At 41.2% G+C, this 19,296-nt stretch overlaps 3 protein-coding genes across 11 annotated transcripts in view; 1 reads left to right on the top strand and 2 right to left on the bottom strand.

Annotated features, from left to right (window-relative positions):
• Nucleotides 1-12,892, bottom strand: part of LOC103461134 (oxysterol-binding protein 1-like) — a 13,854-nt gene extending 962 nt beyond the window's left edge. The window contains exons 1-19 of one of the 3 annotated variants that reach the window (XM_017305197.1): nt 12,786-12,892; nt 11,627-11,806; nt 10,099-10,307; nt 9,851-10,013; nt 9,592-9,703; nt 9,314-9,512; nt 8,123-8,237; nt 7,973-8,030; nt 7,705-7,872; nt 7,350-7,595; nt 7,095-7,215; nt 6,559-6,662; nt 6,380-6,475; nt 5,287-5,471; nt 4,942-5,171; nt 4,690-4,737; nt 2,966-3,004; nt 2,826-2,858; nt 2,143-2,181 (exon numbers count right to left, since the gene is read on the bottom strand). In XM_017305197.1, the coding sequence (XP_017160686.1) occupies nt 2,143-2,181; nt 2,826-2,858; nt 2,966-3,004; nt 4,690-4,737; nt 4,942-5,171; nt 5,287-5,471; nt 6,380-6,475; nt 6,559-6,662; nt 7,095-7,215; nt 7,350-7,595; nt 7,705-7,872; nt 7,973-8,030; nt 8,123-8,237; nt 9,314-9,512; nt 9,592-9,703; nt 9,851-10,013; nt 10,099-10,307; nt 11,627-11,769 (2,308 nt within the window). In that variant the 5' untranslated portion in view covers nt 11,770-11,806; nt 12,786-12,892. The remainder of the gene's footprint in view (nt 1-2,142; nt 2,182-2,825; nt 2,859-2,965; nt 3,005-4,689; nt 4,738-4,941; nt 5,172-5,286; nt 5,472-6,379; nt 6,476-6,558; nt 6,663-7,094; nt 7,216-7,349; nt 7,596-7,704; nt 7,873-7,972; nt 8,031-8,122; nt 8,238-9,313; nt 9,513-9,591; nt 9,704-9,850; nt 10,014-10,098; nt 10,308-11,626; nt 11,807-12,785) is intronic. The other 2 variants (XM_017305199.1, XM_008403496.2) reach the window with 2 other exon arrangements.
• Nucleotides 12,893-13,750: 858 nt separating this feature from the next.
• Nucleotides 13,751-16,697, bottom strand: sart1 (spliceosome associated factor 1, recruiter of U4/U6.U5 tri-snRNP). The gene has a single exon (XM_008403584.2). The coding sequence runs from the start codon at nt 16,342-16,344 to the stop codon at nt 14,029-14,031; it is 2,316 nt and encodes a 771-aa protein (XP_008401806.1). The 5' UTR covers nt 16,345-16,697; the 3' UTR covers nt 13,751-14,028.
• An 843-nt stretch (nt 16,698-17,540) lies between these two features.
• pcm1 (pericentriolar material 1) overlaps nt 17,541-19,296 on the top strand; it is a 29,320-nt gene continuing 27,564 nt past the window's right edge. For 5 of the 7 annotated variants that reach the window (XM_017305188.1, XM_017305192.1, XM_017305194.1 and 2 more), the window contains exons 1-2: nt 17,541-17,713; nt 18,757-18,871. In XM_017305188.1, coding sequence (XP_017160677.1) covers nt 18,776-18,871 — 96 coding nt within the window. In that variant the 5' untranslated portion in view covers nt 17,541-17,713; nt 18,757-18,775. The other 2 variants (XM_008403672.2, XM_008403723.2) reach the window with 2 other exon arrangements.

The raw sequence follows: 19,296 nt of genomic DNA, 5'->3' as shown, positions 1-19,296 counted from the left end.
AGTGTTACTGGTGGAAGCCGAGGGAGGGGACCTGGCAGTCTGATCCTCGGCTGCAAAAGCTGGCTCTTGGGACGTGGAATGTGACCTCTCTGGTGGGGAAGGAACCGGAGCTAGTGTGCGAGGCTGAGAGGTTCCAGCTAGAAATATTTGGCCTCACCTCGACGCATGGCTCTGGTTCTGGAACCAGTCTCCTTGAGAGGGGCTGGACGTACTTCCACTCTGGAGTTGCCTGCGGTAAGAGGCGCCGGGCGGGAGTGGGCGCCTGAACGCCAAGATGGGGTTCAGGCGCTCCATCTTGGCGCCTGAACGTTGGGGTTTACCCCGGTGAATGAGAGGGTAGCCTCCCTCCCTCCGCCTTGTCTGTGCTTACGGCCAAACAGTTCAGATTACCCACCCTTCTTGGAGTCCTTAGAGGGGGTACTGGAGAGTGCCCCTCCTGGGGACTCCCTTGTTCTACTGGGGGACTTCAACTCACGTGGGCAATGACAGTGAGACCTGGAGGGGCGTGGTTGGGAGGAACGGCCCCCCCGATCTGAACTCGAGCGGTGTTCTGTTGTTAGACTTCTGTGCTCGACACGGATTGTCCATAACGAACACCATGTTCAGGCATAAGGGCATCCATATGTGGCACCAGGACACCCTAGGCCGCAGCTCGATGATCGATTTTGTCATCTTTCATAGGATCTGCGGCCATATGTCTTGGACACTCCGGTGAAGAGAGGTGCAGAGCTGTCCACTGACCACTACCTGATGGTGAGTTGGCTCCGGTGGTGGGGGAGGAAGBCRGTCAGACCTGGCAGGCCCAAACGTGTAGTGAGGGTCTGCTGGGAACGTCTGGCGGAGTCCCCTGTGAGACGGAGCTTTAACTCCGTCTCACAAGGTGAAGAGAGAGCTCAGTCAAAAAGCGAAGCTCTCGATTTACCGGTCGATCTACGTTCCCACCCTCATCTATGGTCACGAGCTTTGGGTCATGACCGAAAGAACGAGATCACGGATACAAGCGGCCGAAATGAATTTCCTCCGCAGGGTGGCTGGGCTCTCCTTAGAGATAGGGTGGGAAGTTTGGTCATCCGGGAGGGACTCAAAGTAGAGCCGCTGCCCCTCCACTTCGAGAGGAGCCAGTTGAGGTGGCTCGGGCATCTGGTAAGGATGCCTCCTGGACGCCTCCCTGGTGAGGTGTTCTGGCACGTCCCACCGGGAGGAGGCCTCGGGGAAGACCCCGGACACGCTGGAGGGACTATGTTTCTCGGCTGGCCTGGGAACTCCTTGGGATTCCCCCGGAGGAGCTGGAAGAAGTGGTTGGGGAGAGGAAAGTCTGGGCCTCCCTTCTGAAGCTGCTGCCCCTGCGACCCGACCCCGGATGAAACGGAAGAAAATGGATGGATGGATAAATTTTTATATGTTTTTACATATTTGTTGAAACTGTCACTATGTCATGGCAGTATAGTGACAGTTAATCTGAAAGAAAAAAATTTAAGCTGCTCTGCATTCTCAAAGTGCTCTCTAGAAACAACCAATCAGAGCCAGGAGGAGGGTTTTAGCACTGTCAATCACCTCTCTGTGTAGCGCTGCTTTCATGAATGCTCAGGCTAATTAGCATAGCCACCAATTACAGCAGATAAACCTTTTCCTGTAACGGTAAGTCGTTTCTCCACCATTAGCACAGTTAGCAGCGTGTACATGAGATGACTGACAGCGCCAAGACCCTCCTGCAGTCTCTGATTGATTGTTTTTTTTGTTGGTAGCAGTGCATTTCTTCAGACAACAGTAGCAGCTCAGGGAGGAGGTAGAGCAGATTAATCTTTTCACTGATTGTCTCATATTATACTGTCACCACATGGAAGCAGTTTTAATAAATATGCAAAAAACATGTTGGTTTTTTATAATAAAAGTTACATACTGCACCTTCAAATCAGTTCAGACCATCATTTTTGGATGAACTTAATGTAAAACATTGCAGAAGGAAAATGAATGAGGAATCAGTGGAAGCAGCCAAGGTTCCATCAGATGCCAGCAGATACACAACTGTTACACCGAGCTTGTACATCTCAGCCTATGGAGCAAAATTCTACCAATCACAGCTGATCTACATCCGGCTCCATGACACAGGTTACAACAGAGAACAGAGCGTGTGTTACTTGCTTTTGCCCGGGGCTCCAAAAGGTTGTTCTTTGCCTTCCGCTGAGAGAGGGACAGTGAGTCGGAAAGAGGAAATTAAGTGATGGCTTAATATTGTGCAGGGTTTCCTACACCCTACAGGTGTTGGTTTGTTCATTAGAGCTATAGGGTCGATCGGATCCCATTTCTGTATTCGAGCTGATCCAGCTAAATATAAGGCAGTTCAAAGTGCACCATAAAATGTCAACATTCACCATTATAGGTTCTTGACTATTTAATTTAATTTTATTACTTTATTTTCACAGTACATGGCTTAATAAAACAGGAGTTTGTTCCTTATGTATGCACACAGTGCAGAGCTGCCTCTGCTCATGAGTAATTGATGACCATAGGCAGAATTAAATTACACATTCACAAAGTAGTTTTGTTGTAGATCAAGAGGCTTTTCAGCCCATTGTACACTCAGATAAACTCTGAGAAAGCAGAAGACTTCATTGACTTCTAGAGTCTACAGCTCCCCCAAAGTGCTTATTTAGTGTCCAACAATAAAATTAAATATTAAGCCTAAGGCGTTCTGGATCAGAAACCATCAGTGTCAGCAGATATTTATAAAAATTCAGAAACTGGGATTGGATCGAAACCCCCCCAAAATTGGGCTCCAAGCATGTCTAGTTTTTACTACATGATGATTTTATCTGAATACTTGCTTTGGTATAGAGGGAGAGATTGTCCATAAGAGGCTAAAGAAAAAAAAATTAAAAGGGTGATTTTCCTAGAGCTTACATAGGACATTTATAGTTTCGTAAAATAAATATAACAGAGGGTGAAAGCGTTGGGGGATACTTGCATGCAACAGGCGTGAGGGGGGGAGAGTCCTCTGCATCAGCTGAGCAAACCCCAGCACAAACAGAAAATATCACTTCATAAAACAATCCACACAATGTTGATGTGTAGTTTAAAAAAAAGGACAAAGTGCCATGCATTGCATTAATGATTCTGTTCAGTCTGGTTGATTTATATAGAACCAGTTCACAACAAATGTAATCTAAAAGCATTTTAGAAGACGCACAAATCCATGTTTAACATAATTAAGTAACTTCTGCAATCAAATCTTGATTTTAGCGGCCGTGTCTGTCCGAAAGTGACAGGAGACAAAGTCTTTATAAAATTAAAGAGTTTGTTTGTTGCTTAATTCCAAACTTTTGCTTCGACAACATTTGAGCTTTTTGGCAACAAGCTCTCCAGTTGCCTCAAACCGACACAGACAAATCTGTTGAAAAATTCACTTCCACCATGAGGACTGGAGACTTTGGTAGATTTTTTTTGGTAACACTTTATTTGAAGGGGGGTGGATAAGACTGTCATGACACTGTCATAAACATGACATAACACCTGTCATGAACATGAATAAGCCTTCATAAATATTTATGACTGTTGTCATAAAGCATCATTCGGTAAATTACAACACTTTTAATACAAAGTTGACATTATTCAAAATGTCTTTGTTATGACAACTTGACATTAACCAAGAAATCATTACTGATATAAATTTGTTATAAAAGTATTACTGATTGCACTTTAAAAATTAGATAACTTTATATTATTAAAGGTAAAGTTTAAACAGTAATGATTTCTTGGTTAATGTCAAGTTGTCATAAAGACATTTTGAATAATGTCAACTTTGTATTAAGTGTCATAATTTACCGAATGACGTTTTATGACAACAGTCATAAATATTCATAAAGGCTTATTCATGTTCATGACAGGTGTTATGACATGTTTATGAAAGTGTCATGTCAGTCTTATTCACCCCCTTCAAATAAAGTGTTACCTTTTTTTATTTTATTTCCTTTATTTAACCAGGTAAACCGCCTTGAGATCCAGATCTCATTTTTAAGAGGGACCTGGCAAAATGTGACTTCTGATCCGTTTCATTATTTTGTTCTCCAAATATGTGAGCTGTAGCATTCAAACTAACTTTATTAAATCAAAATATTTTATTCATATTGTTTTAGCTTTACTATGAATCATAAATTAATTTATTACTGACATAAGTTTTATATCCCAGAAAAACAAAGACAGGGATTACTACTAAAATGTTATTCAGTTTAAAGGGGCAGAATCATGTGTTTTTCAGGCACATGATGCCAATTGGGTCTCTTTAAAAACTCCTGCTCCTTCTGAAACTCCACCTCCAGGAAGCCATCCCAACATGGCTTCTCTATTAAACTTTTAACAACATTTCTACCAGCGTTTCACTAAGAAGTAGCTCCTATAAAGAGCTCTACAGATGCTTAGTTTTAACAGGTGTTTGCTAATTGCTGTTGGCTAGTCTGAAGGAACTGAGTGGGGGAGTCATGGAGGTGGCATGCTCTGTGAGGCGGATGTATGAAGACTGCAACTGAATGGTTGCCATGGGAGATTGAATAATTTCTAACACGCAAATGAATCAAAGCAACAGGAATGTTTTGTGTAAATTTCCCCTGCTGTAAAATTTACAGAAATTTCTTTAAAAAAAAAAAAAGCAACACAGGGCACTTTGTTCCAAGTCAAATATGGATTGATACTTGCTTTCATCAGTAACCTCACTTCCTGTGGTGCCACCCTCATGTGCAAGAGCTAAACGGAACAAATATGGATGAAGAGACGTTAAAACGTAGGGAAGGATGTTATCAGCAAGACAAAAATGAAGAGAGAAGCAATTTCAACACCAGCTGAATCCTCAGACATGAACTTGGTTTAGGGACGATGACTAAAGGTGACAGAAATGGATGGGCAGACGCCAGATCTGCAGATGAACAAGTTTCTCTGATCGGCTCCTACCTTCCTCAGGCGTTGGAGCCGCTTTAACCGCGTCTCTTTCCCGTTCTCGCCGGGTAGAGCGCTGCTTTTCTTCAAGCCGTTGCTTCTCTGCATTCGCTTCATCCCAGCGACCTTCTTCCATCAGGCGCTGGTCCGGACGCCGCCGACTGTCTGTCGGCGCCACGCCCTCCTCGGATTCGTTCAGGGTCAACGCAAGAGAGGAGAAGTAGTACATGTTCTCTGCTCCTTCCCTGTAAGGACATTGTCAGGCAAGATCTGAAGCACCAAGCGTCACTCTGGAACCTCGTGAATTTTCACGTTCGCTCTAAAAATGAGAAGGATTAGATAAAATAAAATAAAAATTACGGTAAAGGGTTCTTTCTCCAGATTTCTTTGGGTTTGAGGGTTTGGTAAACAGTCCTCTGTTTGCCCTCGGTGCCATTCTCGCCTTTGCTGCTTTGCATGATCCTGGAAAACTCCATCTTCTCATCCCATGTTCCTGACAGAACATAATGAGCCTTCCCGTCCTTATCTGTCACAACTCCCATCACCTGAGAGAGGAAGATATCCACATTTCAAATCCCGCGCAGTATTGGAAAATGCTTTTTTATTACTGTAAGACATAGTGAACAAAGAAGCAAGAAGTGAGTTTCTCAGATGATCTTATACCATGATGCCACAGAATGACAGATCACACTCACTGCATCTCAGGGACCCTTACATCAATATTTGCAATACATCCATTTTTTTGATTAATCTTAAAACTTTTTTTTAATTTTTTTTAAAAAGGACATTTCTGAGTTCTCAAAGTTATTTTTTCCCCAAGTTTTTTTTGCTAGAATATTTCTGAGATTATTCTCAAATTTTCTGAGTTATTCCTTTGTTGTTTTTTTCCCCCTTTCTACAAAGCCCTGAAAATGCCATCGTAGTTTTCTCTCCTTTCAGCAGAAAAAATTGTCTAGGACCTCACAAAGGACTATCTGAGTTAACTCGGGTTAAGTTTGTAGATTGAATGTAAACACATTTTTATTTTCAAATGTAAAAACAGAGAGATGGGTTTAATATAATGTGAAATGCAGTGTGCCCAATCCTTTTCATCTACATCTGATAACTTGGCTTTGCTGCTGTCAGAATAGGTTTGCTCATTGAATACCATGCAAATACCAGAGTCATTGAGATAATCAAGAAAAATATTTTATACCTCAAAAAACTGAGAAACTTTTTCATTTGAATGACTTTTTTTGTTTTAATGTAGAACACGGATTCAAGACAGAAAGATTACCAAAATTCTGTTCCAGGTTCTGAAATATTAAACGCGTCACAGTACATCTTCCACCTAGAACCTCTGGAAAAGATGTCTGCAAAACCTTAAAATGCTGTTTTCCAATCTGAATCCAGCAGAACAGAAAGAAATGCTTCAGGCAAAGGCGAGTGCTCCTCGACCAGAACGCTGGCTCACCTTCCGGGGTACATCTCTAGAGAAGTAGCTGTAAGGAGCAAACTTGAGGTGGCATCGATCTCCCGTCTTGTGGTTCACCACATCGATCTCTCCTGACTGACAGAGGAAGTCGAGTCAAATACAAAACCCACTGAGGGTTTCTACACAAAAGATCATTTTCATACAACTGCCACCGTTACCTGATCAATCCACAGTTTCCCAACGATGATGTTGTGTACGGTCGTCGTGACTTTTTTCCAGGAGTAGTGATTGTTGCTCCTATCAAACATACACTGGATGGAGCCTGGTGACCGATAACCAGAATAGAGGTTTATTCTACTCAAAAAACATAAATAAATAATACCGTAATAATAAAAAACACCTTTTTGACTCATACGGTCATGACATATTCACAGTTTTAACAATCATGTAAAAAAAACAAAACAACAACTAAGTTTTGGAAAAGTTACATACTACAACTTAAAAAAGGTGAATAACAATATTGATCAATGCTCGCTTGTCGCCATGGCAACACTCCTTACTCCTCACTCGGTTTTACAAAATAATGCCAAACTAAAAGAATTGCACGAAACCGTCAAAATTCGCACAGAAACATAAAGGTAGAACCCTAATAATAGGCTTAGACAGTTTATCAGCTACAAAAATAAAAGACAAAAAGTTGATTTAGGGATGGTTTCACTTTATACCGCAAATATACAAACAGCTGAAAACTTACCCAGAGGCATAATGGAAAGGTATTTTCCCCGGAACTTGCTGGCCAGTGTGATTTCCTGTCTGAGGGTCCAGCCCTTCTCAGAGAAGGCATGGTGGGCTGCAGCTGGTGGGTGGTGGCTCACCTGAGGGGGGCGGGGCCATCAGGAAGACATTTAATCATTCATTCATTCATTCATAGCTGAACGCAACACTGAACAGAAATAACCAGCGTAATCCAAGCAAACAGCTCAAGTGTGTACGTATATTTTTTGCAGACCTGTTCACAGAGCGAGCGGTAACCGGACTCTCGAATCCGGTCCAGCTCAAAGGTTTCCCCCAGTAAGGGGTTGAAGGGCTTCCCCGTGCGGTGCACCGTGGTGGAGTAAGACGAGACGGTGAAAGCCGCCACGTAGCACATCTGCTCTAAAGAGCTCTGACACTTTGCGGCTTTGTCCAAGAGCTCGTAGTACTCCAGGTCTTCAGACAGACGCTGAAGCATCGACAGTGGCTCGTTAAAGTTCACCTGGAAACGCAAGACAACAAGGAAAAAAGCTTTGTTTTACTTCCATTTAGGGGACAAAAGAAAGAAAAAAAAAAGATCCAAGATTTCAGGTGACAGATAAATTTCTTACCGGCATCGGTATCTTTGAGAGCTCCTTCCCGATACAATTCTTCATGATGCTCCACAAATTAAGGTAATAGTTGGGTTTGTCGGGAATACGAGTCCGTCTTTGTCTGACCAGCTCCAGCTCAAGAGGTGGAGAAGACTCAGAATTGGACGCCAAGGACAGTTCGTCATACTGATTGGGGAAGAAAAAAAAGGGGGAAACATCTGGAAGGTTAGTGTAAAGTTAGCCCATCAAGTCAATGCAGATCAGGAGAGAAAAACAAGAACGTTACCGACTGGTCGTCCATTCCCGTCTCGTTGCTTATCCCGCTGATATTGCTGCCAGATCTCCTGGTGAACAGAGACGAGAGAAGACATGAAGCATTGCCGGAGTGAGGTACTGCAGAACAGAATGTTTAGGAAAACAGAAAAAGAGGATCAACCTGTGGTACTTGGGGTCAGCAGGAACAGTAATAAATCCTGTTGGGTCTTCCATTGCATCGAAGAACTCGTTGTCATCGTCCTCATCACTGGCATCGCCCTTTCCTGAAACACCGCCTTTAAACATGACAGACAATAAAAACTTCATAGAATGAGTGGATAGTTCCAAATATACTTCCAAAATATTTTACATTTAAAAAAAAAAACTTCTGAGATCAATCTTCATTTTTCTGGCCAACTGAGTATAAAAGAATCATCTATTGTACTTGGGGTTTATTTTCTGTATGTTTCAAAAATGACGACACAAACACGACGATGTATTTTAACTGAGTTAATGTGGTGAAGGAAGTAACTCAACTTTTAACTTTACATCTAAAATGTTTAACAAAAGATTGAGTAGTTGTACCTAATAGGTCAAATGTTACCTGAAGCCATCTACTCGCTATGACAACCAATGAGGTAAAGTCATGTCAATCATCAGTTGTCAAATCACTCAGAACTATTTTATATGGGAACAGGAAGTAGAACCAACCTGGAATTAACATGTTTGAGAGATTTCAGCTTTCTTCAGAACCATTTCCTGTGTAACCACATCTGAACAGGAAATAGTTTGTTTACAGGTAGAGATGGAAGGTAGGAAGTGGTCACACATTCTGAAAGCCAATACTTTGCTTGGCATCACAACCTGACCCAATTCAGGAACAACAGGTGCAGTTTGATTTTGAAATTAATGTGCACTTATCTGAGCTCTCTCAAACACCAAAACAATCTATTGATTTGGGGGGGAAAAATTCAGTGTTTTGATGAGACAAATTTCTATATTTAATTAATATCACTGTAAAAAGTCATTGAGATTTTATACTTATTGCTAATTTAATAAGAAAGTCTAACTGGAAGCTTCTACATTGTTCCATACGTCATCAGACCTGGACAATGATCAAATCAAGCGTTTCCAGAAGGGATGCAAATCTTTCAGGGTTTAGTGACTCAATTCTATTATGATTTTCAGTGACACAATTTGATTCAGAAATAATTTTTTGTGCATTTTGAACAGATTCTGAATTCCCAGGACTAGGAATTGTAATTCTCTATAAAATGGATTTATTTCTGCACCCTTAGTTTCCAGCCCCTTAGACTGTGTAGGATTTCTGCTAACAGACTAAGAGGACAGAAGTCCAAAACGAGAGCCTTACTTTTAATGCTTAAGTTGGGATTGCTGAGGGAAGGTGGCAGAACGGTGGCGCCTCTGAACGCTCTCTCCAGATGGTTGTGCTGTTTGGCTAGTTGCTCCAGCGTCTCCTCCAGGCGAATCCTCTGCTCCCGCTCGGTCTGTAAGGCCTTCTGCCAGCGCTTACTGTGGCTCTGGGCGATGGACAGGAAGTCTCTGCAGGCCTTCAGGATGAAAACTCTGTTATGTCAGGAAGAAAAACTCAGCAGCAGCCTCAGTAGCTCTAAATAGACTAAACCTTACATTGATCATGGCGTTGGAGGTGATTCGGAACAGTGTGGCCCTTTCTGTGACCTGTCGGATCTTTTCCCCCATGTCCGTTCCAACCTGCAGCCCCTCCAGCTCTGATAAAGACCTAATGTTTTGCAAAAGCAGTAGAAAATAAATAAATAAATAAATAAATAAATAAATAAATAAATAAATAAATAAATAAATAAAGCAAGAATGCTAACGAAACATTTGCAGCTTTGTTTCTCCTGGATGCTGTGTAGCAGACGCTAACCTTTGAAGAGCAGAGCCATGTTTAACAATCAGATCGTTGCAGGTGCTGAGGTCCTCCACCTTGCTGCCCAGGATGCGTAGCGTGGACTGGACTTCTGAGGGATGAGATCCTGCGGCCTGAGTGGTGGCAGGGGGCGCTGCAGAGAACTCATCAGCAGAGTCGTCTGATGACAAACACAAGCAGCATGTCGTCTCTGAACGCAACTAGAGTGATCGTGACGTCTGTCTTTATCGGGCCTTTTGTCTCACCAGATTCGTCCTGCATGCGCACGGCTTTGGCTTTGGCGAGTTCCAGCGCGGTGATCCATCGCTGACGCTCGATTTCGGAGCTGGCCTTCAGGTGATACGTCTGCGCTCCCCCATTGGAAATGACGAAATTGCAAGAGTCCTCCACGGCAATGTTGGCGGTGGCCAGGTTTATGGTGCCTCTGCAGGTATGACCCATCTCCGCCTGGCACCTGGAGACAGCGCCACAGTGGAGAGTCAAAAGCATCCGGTTTCAGACACACAACATTTCTGCAACATGAATGTGTGTGTAAACAAAAACAAGAGAAAAAAAATAATTTAAAAAAAGGAGATCCAATTTTTAAAAATAGTTTTTTGGGGTTCTTCCTCTTAAAACAACAGTCTAAGTTTTGTTCGAATATAATCTTAATTTACCTGCATTTATACAAGTAAATTTCAACAAAATATTCCCATATGAATGTTGTTTTTGTACTGTTTGTGTCCACCAAAATTTTCTTCCACTCAACTCTATATCTTTTTGTATCACTTTCAATGTGTACAATGCCTGTCTGCTCAATGACTGACAGGTTAGCACAGGGGCGTCCAAATTGCGGACCGATTTTGTGCGGCCCCCAAATGCAGTTAAAAACCGATACAAATTTAGTTCAAATTTAGATGCATAAGGAAACTTTTTGTTTTTAATCAAGATAAAGTTATTACCAACATAATTATTTTCCAATGGAAAATGTTAAGGACAACACTAAAGTATTTGTATTTTTATAACCAAGCTTTTATAATAGGATGAAAAAAATTCAGATTTTTACTGGAAAGTCAATTTTGCTGCACCCAAGTCAGTTTTCATTGAATAAAAAATTGGCTAAATTTAGCACAGAAGTTTGAAAGCATTGGCTCAAATCCTGTTTCCATTATATAAAATAAATTCATTCAATCAAGTCCAAAAGAATTAGAAAACTGGATGCTTTTAAAAAATATATATAATAAACATGAAAAGTCTTTTTAAAGTTTTGAACCTACTACAATACATAATAACCCCTTCCTACAAAAAAAATACAAATTAATCTACCTTATTTGCTTGATTATTGTTTTCTTATTTATTTTCTTGGTCCATGAGATCTTGATGATTTTGGCATATGTGACAAAACGTTTGGACCCTGACTCAGCAGTTCTGACCATGATTATGTAGTTTCAGTATTAAAAATAAGCTTTCCACTGGATCATACACAATTGTTAATATTCTAGCATTATTTCAATAGAAACAAAATGTAGCATTTTCACAATCATCCAAACTGACAGAAATAAATGTCTGGCTATAAACCACTCTGAGTGTAATGAATCTATATAGATTTGGGATCAACTTTATTTATATGGATAAAATATTTGAAAGTAAAATGTTGTTTGATACCAACATATAATAAAACCACTTTCTATTTTTGAAGTCCCATGTACATTAGCAGATAAAACAACCTGAATATTTCCCCCCTCGTTTTACAGGTTTTATACATTATTGTACATTTAAATCTGTACTGCTTACCTGTAGTAAGACAGCAATCCGTTGCTGAGAACAAACCATCGTCTCTGGTAACCTTTTATGTAATTAGTCCATTTGAAGAGCCATCCCTTGTACGCGTCTCCAGGGGTCGGGATGGTAGGAGTGGGGGGTTTGGGCTCCGACATCACAACTACTTGTGATTTCACTCAGCGAGTTTAAATCCTGGAGTGTGACAACACATATTAAACATGTACAAATAACTGCAGAACATTATCTTTATTGGTTTATATATATTGGTTTATGAGATGCACACGCAGTCCAGGCCAGTTATAGAATGCATCTAAAATTGCACAGGATGGCACAACTTCTAAACAAAACAGGAGAGATCAGATATTTTATTTTACTGGGAGATTAAACACTAAAGCTCTGATGAGGGAGATCAGAATCAAATTTCAAAACTACAGAAGAAACCAAAACAACTCATATTTGTCCTGCAATACACTAAAATCTATATTGTGAAATAAGATAAGGCCTGTTTGCCAAGTGGAAGATCCATTGTTTACAAAGAAATTAGTCACACAGGCTTTTATTTAAAAGTATTAAATAAAAAGGCGAGTGAATACAAACATACGCTACAGTTTTTAGATTTGAACTTCAAACTAAATTCTGAAAAGCCTGTATCATTTTACTAACTCTTCACAAATATGCACAAATTTACATTTTGTCTGCATTTGCTGCTGTTTGTAAGAAGTTCTTACCTTGTACCTTGTTTCTATTTTAGTTTTATTACCAATTTATGGGTGTATCTGTTTGTTCCTTTGCTACTGTTACACTGGATTTCCCCCTGGATTTTTTTAGAGGAAGAAATAAAATATGAATCTATTCCATATATATATAGAGGTGGGAAACCCACTCAGTTCCCACAACAGAATATGTACAGCTGTTCCTAAAGACGACATTCCAGGACCAAATGATCACCGTATGGATACCGGGGGGTAAGTTACATGTGAAACAGACGCCAGAGTTCTTCACTTCAAAGCTACTTAAACTCTGGGTGCCTTTAAGCTCACAGCAAGCTAAACCAGATGAAAACGAGTTTAAGCCTCGCGCGCCCGAGAAGCTAACTATAAGAACTGAGCAGCTTCACTAAAGGTTTTTATCCTATTTTCAAAACTAGGTCAACCATCTCTGGGTCTCTTACCTGTCCGCGAGCATCTCCTGTAAGAAGATAGGACGAAGGAGCAAAAGCGTTAGCTGTGCTAAATACTTAGCAACGTGTTGTGCATGGGAACGGTGTCCGGCCAACCGCTTTAATCGTTCTTATTGGTTCCGCTGAAGACTAGCTATAAAAAAAGAAAAAAAAAGAATAAAAGATAACCGAGATGGATCAAATCACGTCGACTGAATGTAGAATTAAACTTTGCAGAATGTTTTCATAATTACTTTTAAAAATACTTTCATATACAGGGCTGACATATCAAACTGCAGTGATATGTTACTAAAAAACAACCGACATTGCTAATCCAGTAAATCTGTTTATTAAATATGCAGCGTTTTCTATTGTATTTTGAGTTTTTGAAAAAGAATTCAAATAAAATTGTTTATTAAAAATAAAATGCACCAAAACATAAATGGTCTTCCACTTATCTAATTTAATACTTTCAACCTAAGATATTCTTTGATGCAATTTATTTGATTTTTATTATGTGAAATTTTAAATGTAAAATATCTGATATTATCTCATTTAAGGTTGTTGCTGTTAAATCAACTCGGTTAAAATTTCTATTTCATTCTTTTTATTTTATGTGTAATATTTAAAACAAAGGGGAAAATAGATTTGTTAAATTTTTGTTGACTATTCCAGGCTAAATGACTAAATCATATTTGCAGTCATTTAGGGGTAGGACCTAAACATTTTCAAAGCTACTTCAATCATGTCTATGCATAACAGAGCCAAACACCTGCATAGTTAAATGAAAGATAGCTCAATTATTAATATAGAACCAAACCAGTTTGTAAATTATTTGTAGTTTTATGTCAACTGAGCTGTTTAATACAACAGTATTAATAGTCTTCATATTTTATCCAGTTACTCGTCAGATGAGCTGCATAATGTGAATTAGATTTTTTTTTAAACAGGTTAAAGTTAAAACCACTGAGAAGAGCTTTATAATTTCACCAATCTTTATTTTAAAACATGTTCAGAATTTTAGATGCATTTTTCCTCTTTTCCATATCCAAGTTCAAAATTATCACACTGAATGTATCTTGCAACTGAAAATATTCACAACACAAATAAAACTGTCTTATAGTTGCACTGATTTTATTCAACATTTTTATAATCTGATTTTTTTTTACCAGCTAGGACAAAAAAAACAAAAACAAGGAATTATCTAAAAAGATCTCTGCGTATGTGTTTCTATGCTACACATCGGACCAGGAAGTCATTTAGTGATGTTGTTTGCATTCATGCTCTTCCCACTCCCACTAAGCACTATGTATGGGGTTTTCTGAGATTTCTGCTTTTCCTGGAGCAAAGCCACCGTCCCAAGAGGAGTATCGCTGCTGCTCATTTTCTTCAGCAGCGCCTCTTCCTCCAGCTTTTTCATCCTCTTCTCTGTCTTCATCTTTCCAGAACCCTTCCCGTGGAAGCGGTGCGACAGCTGTCTGAAAGCTTCCTTCGGCGTGAGCTTCCGCCCGGACTCGTCCACGTACTCGATCTTGACGTCGGGCCTATAGCTGTCCTTCTCCTTGAATTCCTGCGTGAAGCCTCTGTACTCTTCTCTGCGGCTGTACTTGTCGTCGAAGCCCATCTTGTCCTCGATGCAGTAGTTGTCGTTGGGCAGGGCGCCCTTTGTTGCCTTGACGCGGGCCACCTTCTGCATCTGGGTGTCCAGCAGGCCTTTGTTGGTGCACAGCTTCAATGCAGCCGCGAGGCCGGAGTTAACGATGGGCTCCTCGTCCAGAATGGTGGCTGAGGCCGTGGAGAAGTCAGCCTGTTGCTGCTCTTCGTCCAGGTTAACGGTGCTCCATCCAACGTTCTCGTCAATTTCAGAATCTGAACCTCCGCCGTCGTCTTTTTCTTCTTCGTGCTCAAAGTCCATGATGTCCTCCTGGTCCTCCCGGTTTCCAGACAGTCCGTACGTCGGAATGTCCCCCAGAGTTCTGCAGAACTCTGAGGTGGCGTTGAAGACGATGTTGTTCTTCTTCTCGGGATCGTGGTCGTCGTCGCCTTTAGGCAGGACTTTGATCTGCGCCGCCACCTTCTCCCCAGAGTCTTTGAGAAGCTGCTTCTGCCTCAACTTCCTCTGCTTCTCCAGCTGCTTCTGGAGCTCCTGCTCCGCCTCGTCCTCCTCAATCACGGCTGGCTCAGGAGGAACGTAATCATCTTCGTCGCTAATATCCATCTCTGCCATCCTGATGTCATCAGACATTTGGGGCAGTTCGTGCGGCCAGCTGTCACCATCTTTAACTTTCTCTTTGCTCTCCTGTTGCTCCTCCTCCGCCTGTCTGCGGCCTTTGCCTCGCGCCCTCGAGCCGAAGTCAGAGGTACGGGTGTCGTCCAGAAGTTCGTCTGCGATCGTCACCTTCTCTTTCTTCCTGATCTTTTTGACTTTGCGCTTCGTCTTCTTGAAGCCGACCATCTCCTGAGGCGTGTAGTACTCGGAGGCGATGGTGAGAGCGGGCATCTCCAGGGACTGAGCCTGATTCCGCAGCGTTTCTTTCATCGCCTGAAGCTCGCGCTCTCGCTCCCCGTCCGCGAAGCCCCAGCTGCCCAATCGGAAGCTCTTTTTCTTCTCGCCCTCGATTTCTTCGTCGTACTTTGAGAGCACAGTGTGCGGCTTGAAGGTGACCATATCATCCACGCTCTCCTCTTCCTCGTAGGGCTTATAGTCGGGCTTCTTCTTCTTCAGCTCCACGTTCTTTTCAGCTTTCTCCTTGTCCACCAGCCCCACGTTTACCAGCACATCTTCTTCCTCTTCCAGCACACCTTTGTCCTGCAGGGTCAGGACAACAGTCTGGCCCTCGGTGAAGGAGTCCACCTTGTGCTGCACTTTGAGACCCTTCAGATCTTGTGATGAATAAGAGTCCCGCTTGCTTTGAACAAACTCCTCCTCCACCAGGCTGCTGACTCCAAACTCTTCATCCATCTCTTCCAGGAGCTTGGCTCTCTTCTCTGCCATCTCCTTCTCTTTGGCCAGCTTCCTGCTTTTCTCCACCCAACCGGCCGTGTCGTCCAGCCAGTCATCGTCGCCGATTGCTTTGACTTTACCCAGTTTTTGATTGAGCAGGCGCTTCTCTTTCATGGCGGCGAGCTTCTCTCGCATCTCCTTCTGCTGTCGGATCAGAACGGGGTTGATGGTCTCCGCCACCATCGGCGCCTCCTTGGTCCCCAGCTCCTTCTTGCCCTCGTTCAGCTCCAGGGGCTTCAGGCCCAGCTTAGCGCGCAGTTTGTTTGTTTCCTCGATGCTCAGGGAGCCATCTCCGCTGGTGCTCTGGGGCTGGATGTCAGCGCCGCTCTCCTCATAACCAGGGTCCACCTTCTCCCTCTTTACTCGGGGCTCTCCACCACCTCTTTCGGCCTTGCTGTGGCTCTCCCGCCTGCTCTTTTCTCTGGATCTGGAGCGCTTTCGTCTGTCTTTATCACGGTCTGACACATCTCTTTCTCTCTCCTTGTGGCGATGTTTCTTATGTTCGCGACGACGATCCTCTGCGTCCTTGTCGCGGCTCTTTTCCTTGTGTTTTTTAGAAGAGCCCATCACTTCCTGTGCTGGTTGCAATTATAAGGTCCAAACGAGTGGGTCCGCGAAGGCTGAATCGCTTACAGAGTCTTATTTAGATGGGTTAGCGAGGAAAATGCTGCTAGCGTTCACTCTTAAGCTAGCTAACTTTAGCTTCAGAGGCTAAATGAAGCACGATGACACAACTCACTCATTTCGAAGAAACTTAGATCTTGTTTTCGAGCTCCACTATCCACAAAGCGCAAGTTAAGTTGCTTGAGTTTTGATAACTTGTGTTTTTCAGTCCAGTTTTACAATCCACAACCCTCCACGACGTTAAAGTTGAAACGAATGTCGAACGACAACCTTTTTCTTCTTTTGCAGTTATCAGGCGGCTCGCAGAACATTATAAGGTGAGCTAGCGCCACCTAACTATTGGATACAAAACAGGAGATGAACTCGAAAATATTTTCTTTAATTCGTCTTCATTATAAAAATAAAGAACAGCCATGTACATTACACAGTCTTTAAAAATCAGTACATATGTATTTTTCTTCTAAACTAGTGCACTCAATTAGAACAGCCTTAACAACATATAAATGTGTGCGTGAATGAAAATGACTGACTTTATATAAAGCGCTTTTGAGTATACCAATCAAGCACTATTTAAGTCTGATGTAATTTCATTATTATTATTATTATTATTATTATTATTATTATTATTATTATTATTATTATTATTATTACTATTATTATTATTATTATTATTATTATTATTATTATTATTATTATTATTATTATAAGCAGTAGCATAAAAATAGTTGCGCTCTAATTTATTTTGAAGAGCCAACTCTACTTCTTGAGAAAAAAAGAGTAAAGACTAAACAATGTTTAATCAGTGGTGTCACAATAAGTGTATTAACAGTTTGTTCTTCACATCACTAATAAACATATGAAGCTCATGGTCTAATGCTAAATGTAAGACCAAATAAAGATATGTAGAACAAACTTCAGTTCTATTCAGACATGTAAGTAAATTTTTTTTTTTAATTATTTTGCTATATAATTTGAAACAAAAGAGAAATGCATTATAGTGTCACAACACACTAAATAGTCGCAAATTGGCCCCAAATCCTTGGGACAGTACAGCATTTTAACGTTCGTCTCAACAAAATGCCACTCACAATGTGGCGGTGACAGCTTTAGAATCCTTTCGTTTTAAGTGATGCATTGCGTTGCCACCTGCTGTTGGGAGGTTGTAATATCAGGCTAGTACCATAGTTGGTTGCTGCGATGTTGGGAGCCATGGAAAATAGTTACAGATTCGTGGATTAGCAGAAGAAAAAATACTGTCTTTACTTGAGTACACGAGGCTTGTCACTGCGAGTCTGTTTTATTGTTTTAAACGGTGAGATAATTTTCCGGTTTAAAAATGGTTAGCTAGCTGTGTTTGAAGCCAGCCAGAGCTTGCCTTGTTGACGTTTGTTAGCCTCTGTAGGTGTACAAACGGTACCCGTGCAAGTAACTAAGACGATAGTAGATTTCTAAACGTTATGCAATATTTTTATTTTATATAAAATATTTTATTACGGATACATTTTAAGTTGTCTGTGTTGTGCGAAGCTGGGACCAAGCTAATGGGTATTAGCCACCTAAATTGTTGAGACACACAACTTTAGCAACTTGTTAGCAATGATTTAGGGTAAGCCTAACACTAAAAGTGAAAATACTTGAGCACAATACAAAAATATCGTATTCTTTGTTGCCATGGGGACTGGTGGTTGGAAATAGGTCACAAACGTTTGGCTAATGGAGTTCACCAAGCATCAAGTCTAGTGTGAACTGATAAGAGTGGCTACGACAATGGCTGTTTTACTTTTTACTTGGTAACGAAGGACCTAACTGGAAGCTCGTGCTAGCCTCTCGCGCCGTGAGGGGACGGTCAGTCCAAGCGGGCCATTACCACCACGCAGCACGACCCAGCTGCAGCTAACGCTAAGCGACAGGTCACCAATTAACCATAACGGTTTTTTTTCTTTCCCGTAGAGTTACGGAAAAGTTACACCATGGAAGGTTAATGTTTGTCGCAAAGAAGTATGGACTCATGTCAACGTTAACCTCTAACGTTAGATGTTACAGCTTAGAATAATAATGATGTTTTCAGTTTTGGCTAACTGATTTGAAACCGGTAAGCAGTTTTGAGGAGTCTTTTTGTGGTAATAATCAATATTACATCAAAATCTAATTTTAAATTGTTGTCGAAAAAAACTCATTTATGCCTGGTGTGAATACAAACACAGTAGAGGTAGTACACTGATGAACATTCGTTATAAATTATGATTGAAGTGAAGCAGTTTATGTAACAGCTCTCTTATTTTGCGGTTTCGAACTGAATTTTCTTCTTTTCATGTTCTGGAAATTGACCCTCACACTGTTTGTTGTTCTTTCCAGCAAGCTGTAAGTGGGTGACATGGCAACCGGAGGTGCTCCATTTGATGACGGTGCAGAAGAGCTGCAGACCTGGACAGCACCCAATGGCAGTCTGGAAGACAGACTGAACAACATGGTAAGGGCTGACACTTACACAAAGTCCCACTCACACAATGTTTTTGGCAATACGACATACAGACCTATGGTACCAGTTATTTCCCCATAATTTTTTCTGTATATTATACAATGGTTTGACAATCTAGCTCCTATATAGAACACTCTTTATCAACCTTAACAAAACGAAAATAACCAATTGAATGTATAATCTTGCAATAATACATAACTGTCAATAAGAAGCCGTCAATGTTTGCAGGCTTCAAAATCAGATATTGGGTATTTGAGCAAAAAAAAAAAAAATTATATCCTTCATTTTAAATTAAATAGAACTGCATCTGTCCAGCAAGTTTTAATTAAAGGCAGACTTTGGCACACTCAAATCTGTTTTTTATTACATTTTGACAAGCAAGCATTTTCAAAATTATCTTCTTATTTCTGAGAATA

This window comes from Poecilia reticulata, linkage group LG1, assembly GCF_000633615.1.
Source record: "Poecilia reticulata strain Guanapo linkage group LG1, Guppy_female_1.0+MT, whole genome shotgun sequence".
Lineage (NCBI taxonomy): Eukaryota > Metazoa > Chordata > Actinopteri > Cyprinodontiformes > Poeciliidae > Poecilia > Poecilia reticulata.
Note: the sequence above shows the minus strand (reverse complement) of the source record. Positions and strands in the feature narration are given on the sequence as shown.

Excerpts from the sequence above, each read along its gene's own strand:
- sart1 (XM_008403584.2), bottom strand. The coding sequence starts at position 16,344 with ATGGGCTCTTCTAAAAAACACAAGGAAAAGAGCCGCGACAAGGACGCA.